General features: G+C 54.1%; 1 protein-coding gene across 3 annotated transcripts in view; it reads right to left on the reverse strand.

The window, feature by feature from the left end:
* SIPA1L3 (signal induced proliferation associated 1 like 3) overlaps window positions 1–14,170 on the reverse strand; it is a 244,468-nt gene that overhangs the window by 15,163 nt on the left and 215,135 nt on the right. For all 3 annotated transcript variants that reach the window (XM_008257242.4, XM_008257241.4, XM_002711497.5), the window contains exons 16-17: window positions 10,987–11,208; window positions 469–634 (exon numbers count right to left, since the gene is read on the reverse strand). In XM_008257242.4, coding sequence (XP_008255464.2) covers window positions 469–634; window positions 10,987–11,208 — 388 coding nt within the window. The remainder of the gene's footprint in view (window positions 1–468; window positions 635–10,986; window positions 11,209–14,170) is intronic.

Raw genomic sequence — 14,170 nt, forward strand, 5'->3', positions numbered from 1 at the left:
CGTTTTCCTGTAGGGATTCCTCTTCCCTACCTCGCCAGCCTCAGGTACTGGTGGGCCGCCCCCACCCCGTGGCTCTAGAGAAGGGTTCACTCCCCCCCAGGGCTGTGGGCTGGCGGGACCTAAGCCAGGAACAACTCGGTCCATCTCCCTGAGGGAGTGCATGGGCCCACCAGGCCAACGAGGGCCAGGCAGGGACAGGAGGTGCAAGTCGGCTCCAGGGCCGTGCCCATCCTCGATTTCCCCGGGGACCCTCCTGCCCCTTTGATTCGGAGGGATGGGGGTGTTCCCACCCCAGGGCTCTCCAGCTGCAGGAAGTCCTTTATTGCTGAATCAATCCCCCTTGGGGCCGCCTGGGTCAGGGACTAGGGTGACTGTCCCTCACAGGATGCCCTCACTTCTGGCCACCAATCCAGACACCCAATCAGAGCTGGCGGTGGCCACAGGCAGAGAGGGCCGCCCTGCACGTACCCCTGCGTCTCTCTCCTGCTCTGGGCCCAGGTTGTCCATGATGATGAGCTTCTTCAGGTCGTCCTCGATGGTGGATTTGTAGTTCTTCCGTGGGGACCGCAGGTCTCGGAGGGATGCCCTCAAGCGTGGCTGCCCGAAGACGTTCTTGGTGTTCGCGTCCACCTGCCTGGAATGACAGTGTTGGGGTCAGAGGGGTCTCGGGGGGCTTGAGCCGCTCTCCGAAGCTGTGTAGGTTTCAGAAGGCTGGCTGCCCCCGGGCGAGCCTGCAGCCTTCGTGACTGCACCTGCTGGGAGTGACGGAGCGCTGCCTGGCGTACGCTTTCCCCGCACTGTTTCCTTAGAACCCACTCAGAACCTATTCTGAGCTGTGCCTGTGCCAGGCGCTGGGGACGCGACAGCAAGGAGGGGAGACCAACGTTGAATGAATGAAGAGAGACGGAGAGACATCCTCTTATGAGCAAAAAGCCATGTTTTGAGGGAAAATACAGCTCAAAAGGGATGGGGATTGATGGGACTGGGGCCGGCGCTTTGGAGGGAGTGGCACCTGGGCAGACACCTGGAGGGAACAGGAAGGAACCCACATGGCAGAAGAACTCAGGTGGAGGCCACGGGGGGTTCAGGAGTGACAGGAGTTGGGGCGAGGGGCTGAGCAGTGGGAGGCGAGGTCCAGGAAGGGACAGGGACAGCCAGTGGCCACTGATGAGCTGCAGGTGGCACTCGGGACTGCCTCTGGGGAGCCTCTGCCGGCTCAGGGCTGGCGTATTAGTTCCTCATTGGCCTCTGGAGAGATTCAGGCTGGGTGCGGGGCAGAATACTGGCTGGTGGGTGGGAGAGTGGGTCTGTGACAAGAGTGGGAACAGAGAGATGGCAAAGAAGTTCCTGTGGTTGTTCAGGCAAGAGACAAGGGTGGCCCAGACCATGGGGCTTCCAGCCACAGAAAAGCGGGATGGGCCCCTATGGATAGCGCTGGGTGCCAAGCCCAGTTGCTGGGTCTCCCTCACTGGTCACATGGGGTACCAGAGCTTACACGTCATGGGGTGGGGGGACCCAGACACGAGACACGTGACCCTTCAGCAGGGAGGGGCAGGAGCCTCCTGACTGCTGCCACCCCCACTCCTCAGCTGGGCCTCCTGGCCCAGAAGTTCCAATCCCCATCCCCTCTTCAGCATTCACAAACCTACCCCATGTTGCCTTCTAGAAAACGCAAGTGTCCAACGGCCACTGCAGAACAGCCTGGATTAAAAACAGAAACCCTGGGCCTGGGCCCTGCTTCTGCTCGCTCCTGCTCTGGGCCCAGTACCCAGGGAACGTACTCAGCACGCAGCGTTGTTGCGGGCTTTGTTTCCAAGTGCGTGGCCAGCACCTGACATGGAACAGCCCAGCACCCTGAACTGTACACAGCCCTGCCTCCCAGCTGCTCAGTGCTGGCTGGCTCCATGCCCTCCCCTCAGTGCCCCCATCCAGCCTTTGGGTCAAACCTCACTTCCCAGGTGACAGCTGGGCCCTGACCGCAGGCATGGCTCCCAGTTCCAGGAGGGAAGTAATCGCAGCTAACAGCACAGCCCTCACTGCGCCCCAGGCACCGTCACAAGGGCTCATCACACAAGGAGTCACCACTTTCATTATGATGCCCATCTTGCAGATAGGAAACTGAGGCACACGGAGGTTAAAGCAACAACGGCCCTGCTTTGAAGCCGGGCGTTCACTCATTCCTCTACCCTCACGTTTTCCTGTCAGCAGCTCCTGCAGCCTGCAATCGTCTGTCTTTTCCTGTCTGTCTGCCCGGAACTGTAAACCACACCAGTGCAAGGTCTGGGTCTCCCTCAACACACACATGAACTCACGGATCTCACCATGGCTGCGTGCCTTGAGCACGGCTCGTATCCCATGTCATGGATGGAAGCAGTGAAAGTACAGTGGCGTTAGGCCACCTGTCTCAGGTCACACGGCCCTGGGATGGAGGAGCCAGGAGTCACAGCAAGGCCTCGGGCTACAGAGCCTGGGCGCACTGCTGAGCTTGCCAGGGGATGGCGGGAAGAGCGGGCGGCGTATGGAGCCCCGCTGCCCTGGATGGAGACGTGCGCTTCTGCAGAAGAGAACCTCCAGATGACGAGCCGTGACTGCCTTTGGGAGGTAAGAGCCTCATTAGGAGGTGCAAGATGGGACTCTTAACTTTTCATCTGCTCATTCTTCTCAACCGTCTGAATTGATTTCACCACTGTCCTGTGTGGTAATAATAACAACCACCAAACCGAGCTTTAGAAAAGCCGACACCCAGACTTCATCATTCCGGAGCTCAGGAGCGAGAAACAGCCTTTGAGCCCGAGAAGAACTAAGACGTCTTGGGCTCCTGCGGGTTTTGAAGTCTGCGCTTTCTTTCTCTCCTTCTCAGCTGCCTGCCTTGGGATTTCAACAAAGGACAGAAGAGAGGGTGGCAGGCTTTTCTTGTCAGGTCATATTCCTCCCCAAATTAGAATTCCAGGTCTAGCGGAAGTCGGCTCCACTGATACCAGGGAACTGTGTTCTCTGGGCAAATTAAAAGCTTTAGATGTCAAAGGGAGAAATGGAAAGACGACACACAGACTGCAAAGGGTAACGGTACCTCCAGCTGCAAGGACTCCCCCTCCCCCTCCCATTTTGATCATTTCCCAGAATCCCCTGCAAGCAGGCTTGGCCTTCAGCACACAGAGAGGGGCATTGTCCTCAGGCGTTCCCCCTGATCAGGCTGTAAAACGACCTGTGGAAAACTTTCAAGCGGTCACTCTCTGGCCCAGCAGTTCTCCTTTAGAAAGGGCAGCGTGAACCCACAGTGCCGTGTGTCCAGGGTACTTCCTGGGGTCTTGTGTGTGCAGCAGGCATGAGCTGGGGGCGGGGTGGGGAGGCAACACAAGGGATCCAGGGTGGTGGGGCACACCCACACAGCCCCAGAGAACTCCTTACAGACGTGGCGTGTGAGCAAAGCAGGGTTTAGGGGTCGTGGGAAACTGTTTTTAGGAAACAAAACTGACATACAGCTTGGGTTGGCTTATTGGACTTTACCAAACTCTCGTTTCTCCGGTGGATATGTGGGAAATTCAGTTACTAAAAACTTAACCTTTCTGCAGCTCATGAAATCTGACACAGTCTGTCCTGTCCCCTCTCTGCCCTCATCTCCCATGCAGGCGCCTCATCGCTCCTCATAAAGATTCATTTGAGGGACTGGCGTTGAGGTGTAGTGAGTTAAGATGCTGCCTACAACACTGGCATCCCATATGGGCACTGGCTGAAGTCCCAGCTGCTCCACTTCTGATCCAGCTCCCTGCTAAAGCACCTGAGAAAGCAGCAAAAGATGGCCAAGTGCTTGGGCCCCTGTACCCACGTGGCAGACCTGGAAGAAGCTCCTGGCTTCTGGCTTGGGATCAACTCAGCTCTGGCCGTTGAGCCCATTTAGGGAGTGAGTTAGCGGATGGAAGACCTTTCTCTCTTTGTCCGTCTCTACCTCTCTGTAACTCTTTCAAATAAATAAAATAAATATTTTAAAAAAATGAAGGAAACATCTTTAACATTCTGACCAACACTAGACATAATCTCTGATTTGTCCATGTTGTCTAAGTTTGGGTTTTGCCATAACATGGAGTTAAATAACTTACTTTAAGATGAAAGAGAAAAATTACAAAGAAGTCTCTGCAGTTAGAGCCCAGAGAACAGCAGTATTTTTTAAAAAATGAAAAACAGCAACCTCTTGGTGAACAGATCTCTACTATAATCTTCCCTGAAATTTTCCTATCCAGTACCTATCGGAGCACCTGATACAAAAACATGTCCAGGGGCCATCACTGTGGTGCAGCTAGCAGCGGCTCCTGATGCTGGCATCCCATATTGGAGAACTGGTTCAAATCCTAGATGCTGTATTTCCAGTTAGCTCCCTGCTAATGCACCTGGGAAGGCAGTGGAAATGACCCATGTACTTGGGTCCCTGCCACCCACGTGGGAGGTCCAGATGGAGTTCCTGGCTCCAGTCTGGCCCAGACCTGGTTCTTATAGCCATGTGGGCAATGAACCAGCATTTGAAACATCTTTCTCTTCCTCCCTTCAAATAAGTAAATTAATAAACTTTTAAAGATTTTAAAGAATTTTATTTATTAGACATCATAAGGAGCAGAGAAAGTAAGTTTCCATCTGCTGATTCACTCCCCAAATGCCCGTAACAGTAGGAGCTGGGTCAGGCTGAAGCTGGGAGCCTAGAACTCAACCCGAGTCTCCCGCAGGTGGCGGGGACCCAAGCACTTGAGCCATCACCTGCTGTCTCCCAGGGTGTGCTTAGCAGGAAGCTGGGAACAGAAGTGGAATGGGATTCGAACTTAGCTATTCCAATACAGATGTAGGCTTCCCAAGCTAGGGCGTCAACTGCTGTGCCATGTGCGTGCTCCGCAGTGACGTCTTTCTCCTGTGACAGAAGGCCCAGAGTGGAAGGTAACCAGCAGGTCGCACTTGGCTGGCTCTGATCCCAGCTAACTTGGAATTCTGGCCTCTTGCTGGGGTGGATCCCTTGGGCCTGGGCTAATTAAACTAATTAGCATCGTCATAACCCTGACTGAGCTGGGGGTTCTGCCTACGTGGCTGGCAAGATGCTTGCCAGAGCTGCACCCTGGGTGGCAGGTCGATTTTCCTGGAAGGACGGCAGGGAGAAACCAGCGGTGACCCGGGAATCCCTAACCGAGGAAGGAGGGAGCCCGAATGCCAGGGTCAGTCACTTGCTGCCAGAGGCCCTCGGCCCACTGAGCCCTCACACCACCTCTGCGACGCAGGCACCCCCACCTTTTCCACCCTGTGGCCGGGGAAACGGGGTACACTCAGAACACACATCTGCCTGAAGGTCTGAGCTACCCCATCAGTCAGGGTGAAGCCAGCAGCGCTCAGGGTGCAGCTCTGAGCTGGGCACTCACCCGGGGCCAGCGCATTAGCCCTCGTGGTGAGCGGGAGAGGCAGGCTATACCACCACCCTTCCCTTCCAGGCCAGGGCACCGATACTCCACAGAGCTCCCGACACCTCCGGATGGGCAGCCAGGATGTGGCCCACAGCAGCAGCCACAAAGCCCTCACCTCCGGAGCGCTCCCTCTCTCCGCCGGGGCTGCCCTTCCCTTGTGCTATTTCGTCTCGTCTCCTCCCTGGCCTGTGTGAGCAGGGCTGTCTCCCTTCGTGGACGAGGCTGCTTGAGGCCTTGCCCTTCTAATCGCCGCTCCACTGTGTGGCAGGCCTGGAGGCAACGGCTGAAGCTGCTCCCATGGGCCTGGGTCCCTGGTAAGGCCTGACACGTGTGCGTCTAGACAACCCTGTAACACTCAGAGATAAGAGGTATCAGTGCAGCCATCCTCCTAAGAAAAGATGTGCACTCCTGACTGTGCCCGCCCTGCCAGTCTGATCGGGATGATCAGAGAGCCAGTGCCTACAGGGGGCAGCGCCTGCCTTCAGTTAGACCAGCCTCTTGGCTCCATCCTTGCTTCTCTAGGAGTCAACCGAGTCTTCTCCATCCCACTCAGCCTGGAGGCCTGAAGCCTGGCTGCCCAGCCACACCCTCACCTGGAAACCCCCACACCCATGGACTAATTCTGTGAGCCCAGCTGAAACATCAACCTCACAGGTGGAGACCACCTTGCCCCAAGTTTAAAGAAATGGTCTCTGGGGCCAGCGCTGTGGAGTAGTGGTAAAAAGCTGCTGCCTGTAGTGCCGGCATCCCATACGGGCGCCGGTAGTCAGCTGTTCCACTTCCAATCCAGCTGTGGCCTGGGAAAGCAGTAGAAGATGGCCCAAGTCCTTGGGCCCCTGCACCCACTTGGGAGACCTTGAAAAAGCCCCAGGCTCCTGGCTTTGGATCGGCCCATTTATTTATTATAAATAATAAATAAAAATAAATAAATAAATCTTAAAAAATAGAGAGAGAGAGAGAGATGGACTCTGAGGGCTCGAGGAGGAGGCCAGGAGCTGACAAGAACCCTCCATGCTCTTCTGCCCCTCCTGTAGCTGGGTCCAGGCAGGCCACGGACTTGTGAGTCCTGGGACGAAGTGGGCACCAAGGCTGCCTGGCCCTCCCTGCGAGTGGCCTGCCTGCTGCCAGTCCTCACAGCACAGAGGTTCTGTCCTTTGCTAGCTCACTCCATCTTCTGTTCAGCAAACAGAGGTGCACCTAAATGAGGGGGAGGGTGGGAGCGTTTCCTCCAGGGACTGCTGCCAGGAATCCTGCACACTGGTGCCTTGGGTGCCAGCTCTTTGCTGGAGTCTCCTGCGGGGAGAGATCCTCTGTCCCCATCTCACGGGTCTCTCGCTTCTAGTTGGGTGACCGTGGGCACACTGCTTCGGCTTCCTCATCTGGAAATGGGATTAAGCACAAGATCCCTCTTGTAGGCATGGTGGGAGGATCGATGGGGCCAGGCTGACACAGCCTGAGTGGAGCAGCCTGGTGAGAGGGCACAGGCGGAGCTCCCTATGTTGGCTGCCACCATCACCAGCTGTGAGCCCCACTGCAAAGTGAAACCTCACGGGTGGAGACCGCCTTGCTCCCGTGTCCTCTGGGGGACACAGCCTCAGTCGATGGTGGTTTGGGATGCCTGAGTGGTCCCTGGCCAGAATCAACAACAAAGGAGGCAGGGACATTTGGCAACTATTCCTGGGGACACTGGACAAGTGACAAAACCGACAGAACATGCAATGAGCAAATCTCAGCAAACCAAGTGAACCTAGGCAAGGGCTTCAGCCATTTGGTACCTCAATTGTTCCCATCTGGGAAATGGGATGAAAAGCATCTATACCTCACTGTTCTACGGGGAGGATCAAACACATTGATGTAAAGATGGGGCTTGTGATGGCATGTGTCAGAGTATGTACTGATAAATGCCAGGAAATAAGGTATACAAGTGCAAATGAGTTCTTATGCCTGGGGATCAAACTTCAGTGATAACACTATACACAGAGTTTAAAACAGCATTTTATCTCAGGTAATTTAGCTAGCAGTGAAAATGATACTTTCTGGAAAACTAGGTCAGGTGACTCCAAAGTGCCTCAAACAATGACAGACACTATCTCCAAAATTCTCAGGGAAAATGTGAATAAATAGCTTAATAAAATGGGAGTGTGGACAAAACAATGCGTGTTTTACGTGCCTGATTTGAAAAGCATATATGTAACTCAACTAATAAATATTATGAGGAACCACGAACTCTATCTCCAAGTGTTCTCAGTACTTAGTTTACATGCTCCTACACACACACACACACACACACACACACACACAGTGGCCCTTCCTCTGGGACACAAGGGGTACTGCTTGTTCAGGGATGTCATACATCCAGGGATATTTTCTGAGCACCTGCTACGGGTTGGGCCTGGGTGGGTTAAGGGAGCCTGTTTCCCATAGCTCTCAGTCCAGTGAGGGTGAGAGGAAGCCAGGTAGTCCAGGCAGCCAGCTGACCTGCCAACACAGACGCAGCACGAGGGTGGGTGGCAGGGCTGAGCCTCCTTTGGGGCTGAGAGGGCTCCTCTAAGGAAGGCGCACCCCTGAGTAGAGCCGAGGGGTGCTATTAGGGGAAGTGTCCTCCACAAAAAATATGTTCAAGTCCTAACCCCCGTATCTCTGAATGTGATCTTATTTGGATAAAGTATCTTTATGGAGGCTCTCAAGTGCATGAGGCCACCAGGGTGGGCTGTACCTTAGTAGACTGGTGTCCCTGCAGACGGGGGAAATGTGGACAGAGTCACAGACACAGGCAGCAGGCCATGTGAATAGGAAAGCAGAGACTAGGGCAATTCACCTACACACTAGGGAGCGCCAAAGACTGCCAGCAAACCACAAGTCAGGAGAGAGGCGTGAACAGGCTCTGGGTCACATGGTCAGGAGGAACCACCCCGCCCACACCTTGATCTTGGACTTCTGGCTTCCAGAACTGTGAGACAATGCATTTCTGCTGTTTGGAGCCCTTTGTTCCAGCAGCCCTGGCAAATTAATACAGGTAGGTGCTCACTTTGGCAGCACACACACCGAAATTGGAGATACTAACGTGGCGCCTGCACAAGGATGACGTGCAAATTCATGAAGCGCTCCGTATTTTTATCACACTGTATCACATCAATGCATAGCGATCATGTGTCAGTTAAAATGTAGGTGGGCAGGAGTGAGCCAGGAGCCCGGTAGGGATTCCAGGTGGAGGCGGCTGTGCACACAGGGGAGGGGCTGCCAGAGGTGCCGGGTTGGAGATCACACAGGAGCATACTGGGGCTTAGCAGACACAACTCTCCAACCACACTGAAAAGTGGGGGCTTTACTTACTGCTGAGAGAAGATCAAACTAGATCCAATGCTCACTGAGCACCTACCGTGTGCCAGGCAAGTCACAAGTACTTTGTGACCAAGACAGTGGCACCAGCTCGCCCATGGAGGAAACACAGTAAAGTGACACAGAACGATGGCAGTGGCTATCTCAGGCTGGGAAGGCCTCATGGAACCAGGCACGAGGTGACTGAAGGAAGAGTGGGAACAGCCCGTGCAAAGGCCCTGAGGTGCGTGAGTCTCAGGAGCGCAAGAGGCCAGGATGACTGGAGCAGAGGAAGGAGAAAATGGGGGGAAACGAGGGCGGAGAGGTGAGGGGCTAGATATGGCAGGGTCTGGGCACTCGTGAGTGGTATAAAATGCGTGCGCGGCAGCCATGGGCCTTCTCTCTCCCTCCTGGACGCGGTCTCTGAGGCTTTATCCAGGGGTGCGATCGCAATCTAGTTTAGAATCCCCTAGGGCTGTCAGTGAGGCGTGAGCTCAGCATGGTCGCTGCTGACGCTGAGGAGGCCTGCTCCACTCCTGACACAGCCTGCTCTCTCTCGCTGAACTCTGGCTCACCCACAAACTGGAATGATCCCAGCCAGGGGATGAACAAAGACATTACAAAGAGCAAGATGGAGGAGCGCTGAAGCCTCTCACCCAACAAAACAGGGGCCCTAGGCTTCTGGGCTCTGATCCAACTCCATCCCTCACCAGGGATGCAACCGTGGGCCTTGGCAGTTGCGTCTGTAAAATGTGGAGAGCAGGGGCCATTGATGTGGTGCAGCAAAGCTGTTGCCTGTGGCACCAGCATCCCACGTGGGCGCTGGTTCGAGTCCTGGCTGCTCTACTTCCAGTCCAGCTCCCTGCTAATGTGCCTGGGAAAGCAGCGGAAGATGGCCCAAGTGCTTGGGCCTGTGCACCTGTCTGAGAGACTGGGAAGAAGCTCCTGGTTCCTGGCTTCAGACTGGCCCAGCTTCAGCCATTACAACCATTTGGGGAGCAAACCAGCAGATGGAAAATCTGTCTCTCCCTCCCTCCCTAACTGTGCTTTTCAAATAAATAAATAAATAAATAAATAAATAAATAAATAAATAAATAAATCTTTAAAAAACTGTGCAGAGTAACCGATACATCTCACGGAGCTGTTGTGAGGATTCAGTGAATGGATGCATGGAAGACCTTAGAACACCCGTTCTTGACTGTGGACTCCTGCCCTCACTTCCACAGTTCAGTGAGACGCCTCACTCGACGGCCTACACGGTGGCCTCGGTTCTGCCTTCCTCTTTGCTCCTGGGCCTGCGGGGCCTCTTTGAGCCCAGCTCTGCACTCAGCTCTCGGGCTCCACCAAGCAGACCCCTCCTGGTCTGTGGCCTCGGGCTCCGCTCCCTCACTGCAGTGCCCCCTCCTCAGACCCTCTCAACACTGAGGGTCTCGGGCTCAGTCCTAGCCCTCTCTCCTCTCCTGCCACACGCAGCTCGGCCAGGTTGCCCTCGGCTGACCTCCAACTCCAGATCTGCCTGCCTCCTCGGTGCCTCTGCCTGGGTGCCGGCCTAACACATTCGGCTCAGGCTTCGACACCCGGTGTCCCCTGCACCCTCTCTCCCTTCTAACAGACACAACCTGCCAGCTCCTGCCTCGGCTCAGCTCTCCTGAACTGACTCCTCCTCCCCCTGAGCCCCGCGCTTGGGCGCCAGCCTGGCCTCCTGCCTGGACCGTGACAGCGTTCCTCTTGCTCCGCCCAGGCTATCCTCTACACGCAGCCACAGGGACCCCGTGGACACCCAGTGTGGATCACACCCACCCTCTGGCCCACACTGTCCTGGGGCTCCACATCACTTTAAGCAGATGCCCAAGTCCTACAAGAGCCCGATCTGTGCCTGTTGCCCACTCTGGCCTTGTCTCACAACCCTCTTCCCCGCTCACACTGTTCTAGCCACAACGGCCTTCCTCCCACAAGCCAAGCACGCTCCCACCTCTCGGTCTCCGCAGCTGCCATTCCCTCTGCCTGGAATGTTCTTCACCCAGACACGGCACCATGCTCAGCAGCATCTGACCTGCTGTGTGCTTTTCTTATTCACTCCCATCTACTGTCCGTCACCCCACCACCAACGGGAGGGGCGTCTGTCTTGTTCAGGGCGATCTTTTCAAGCAGTGCTCGAGGCACCACCCTCCTCCTGCCCGGGGGTGCCAGGCTTGGCTCTGGTGAGCACCTCACTGGGCATCCAGGTACTTACTTCTTTGGGTCACTGAAGGGGAGCGGCCGTGGTGGGGGCTCGTCTGTTCTCTTCCACCCCGTTGGGTGCTTATTACGCACCGGTTGCTTGGAGAAGAAGGACTTGGGGACGGAGGTGGAGAGCTGGAAGGGGCTGGACTGGGTCAGCTGGGAGGGCCGGGGAGTCTCTGCGCTGGCAGTTTTGTAAACCTGAGCCGGGTAGGCAGCCCGCGAGCCCATCTCACTGCAAAGTAAAAACAAAACAAAGTTCATTTACACAAGAGACACACAAGTACATTACCGCTGAGGAAAATTCCAACACGGAGCCTATACGGGTCAGGAGAAGGGGGGCTACATCTGGTTCCTCTAAGGGGGTCTAAAGGTCCATCTCCAAACCTGCCATCCCCACTCCTCAGTGCACTCCCCACAGCTGAAGGTGGGGTCCCGCCTGCCTGCCCCGCCCGAAGTACCCGTGGTCCACAGTCTGCTGTGGGGACTGTAAGGGACAGGAGACTTCTGTGGACAAACAGCTGTTTTACTTAATGGGGACCATGTGAATACACGGTTCCGTACTTTTCACTTGAAATGTATCTTGCCAGATGTAGCCTATCATTCCCCTATCTTCTGAGCGTCAGACATCATGCCAGCTGATAATCTAAACCCACCACTTGAGATTCCAAATGCTGGATGCTTGTTGAATTACGGCAACCAAAAACCTAGTGCTGTCAGACCCAATTCTTGTGGACTCAACTGCTCGCCTCACTGCAGCAAATCAACTTCTGAAACATTTTTATAAAATTCCAATTCTCCTCTTAGAGTCAGGGGTATCCAATGGGCAAACATAGACTCTGCATGTTTAAGTTACTAAAACCTTCTTGAAGGTTAATATAGCAAAGTCAAAGGATGGAACTTTTGACTGTGGTTAAATGAGGAGACACAAATCCTGTACCCAGAGAACAAAAGTCAAACCTCTTGGGGGCCTGCACTGTGGCATAGGGGGTAAAGCTGCTGCCTGCAGTGCTGACATCCCACGTGGGCACCGGGTTGAGTCCTGGCAGCTCAACTTCTGATCGAGCTCTCTGCTATGGCCTGGGAAATCAGCAGAAGGTGGACCAAGTCCTTGGGCCCCTGCACCTGCATGGGAGCCCTGGAAGAAACTCCTGGCTCCTGGTTTCAGATTGGCCTAGCTCTGGCTGTTGCGGCCATCTGGGGAGTGAAACAGAAGAAGGAAGACCTCTCTTTTTCTCTCGCTGCCTCTGCCTCTGTCACTCAAATAAATAAATAAATAAATATTAAAAAAAAAAACCTCTCAGCACTCTGAAAATGGATCAAAGACATATAAGGATGTGAGGAACATTTATGCAGGAAAAACTGCTGAATGGTGGCATTTAGCTCTGGGGCTTCCCTGCCTGCTCTCAGCTTCCCCAACCCCAACTAAACAAGGAAATTCTTCCAGGGCAGAACCTCTGGGACAGCATCAAGTGGATCAATGTACACATTTTTCTTAAAATTTATTTATTTGAAAGGCAGAGCTTACATAGAAAGAGTGGAAGAGGGAGACAGTTATTCCATCTGCTGGTTCACTCCCCAAATGGTCGCAATGCTTAGAGCTTGAGTGGTCCGAAGCCAGGAGCTTCTTCCAGGTCTCCCATTTGGGTGACAGGGGCCCAAGGACTTGGGCCATTCCCAGGCACATTAGCAGCGAGCTGGATCAGAAGTGGAGCAGCCAGGACTCAAACTGGCGCCCATATGGGATGCCAGAGCTACAGGCAGTGGCTTTACCTACTACGTCACAGTGCCAGCCTCCATGACAAGTTTTTCCTTTTTTTTTTTTTCCACTTATTTGACAGGTAGAGTTATAGACAGTGAGAGAGAGACAGAGAAAGGTCTTCCCTCTGTTGGTTCACTCCCCAAATGGCCGCCACGGCCGGCACTGCGCCGATCTGAAGCCAGGAGCCAGGTGCTTCCTCCTGGTCTCCCATGTGGGTGCAGGGGCCAAGCACCTGGGCCATCCTCCACTGCCTTCCCGGGCCACAGCAGAGAGCTGGACTGGAAGAGGAGCAACCAGGACAGAATCCGGCGCCCCAACCGGGACTAGAACTGGGGATGCTGGCACCACAGGCAGAGGATTAGCCTAGTGAGCAGTGGTGCCGGCCGAGAAAGAGATCTTTCATCTGCTGGTTCACTCCCCAAATGGCCGAAACACTAGCAGCTGAAGTTAGGAACCCGGAGCCTCTTCCAGGTCTCCCATGTGGGTTCAGGGGCCCAAGGACTTGGGGCATCTTCTGCTGCTTTCCCAGGTGCATTAGCAGGGAGCTGGATTGGAAGTGAAGCAGCTGGGACTTGAACCAGTGCCCACACAGAACGCTGATGTCGCAGGCAGAGGCTTAACCTGCTACACCACAAAGTCAACCCAACAAGTTTTCAAAGGAGAAAAGAGGGGCTGATACTGTGGTACAGCAGGTTAAACTTCTACCTGTGACGCCGGCATCTCCTACGGGTGCTAGTTCGCATGGAAAGGCAGCAGCAGATGGCCTCCTGCATCCATGTCAAAGACTTGGATGGAGTTCCTGGCTCCTGGCTTCCGCCTGGCCCAGTCTCAGCCACTGCAGTAATTTGGGGAGTGAACCAGTGGATGGAAGATCTCTCTTCCCTCTCTCTCTGACTCTGCCTTTCGAATGAAAGATTAGAAGAAATAATGGCTGAAAATATTCTAAATTGGATGGAAATCATTACTGCACACATCTTAAGAAGCTCAACAAACTCCAAGTTGGATAAATACAGCAGAGACTCCGATCTAGAAAGACGGCTGAGAGTCAAACACTGGGATAAAAACCTTGAGAGCATCAAGACAAGGAGTGTTCATCACACCGGAGAGCTTCAGTACCAGAATGGAACAGAAAAAACCGCTAACCAAGAATTCCACCTCCAGCAAAATTATTCTTGAAAAATGAGAGAAACACAAAGATGTTCCTAGAAGACAAAGGCTGAGAATTTGTTGCTTGCACATCTACCCAATACTGCATAATAAAAGAAGTCTTCAGGCCGAGAGAGATGATTCTAGATGGTACCCTGAATCCACAGGGAGACATGAAGAGCTCAAGATAGTAACTTTATGACTTAAAATAAGGACGCTGCAGATCTGTCTGATTTGTGTTAAAACTTCCTTCCTTAAAGACGTGATTGTATAAGGCAATAATGATAAC

The sequence above is a fragment of the Oryctolagus cuniculus genome, chromosome 18 (assembly GCF_964237555.1).
Source record: "Oryctolagus cuniculus chromosome 18, mOryCun1.1, whole genome shotgun sequence".
In the NCBI taxonomy this organism is placed as follows: domain Eukaryota; kingdom Metazoa; phylum Chordata; class Mammalia; order Lagomorpha; family Leporidae; genus Oryctolagus; species Oryctolagus cuniculus.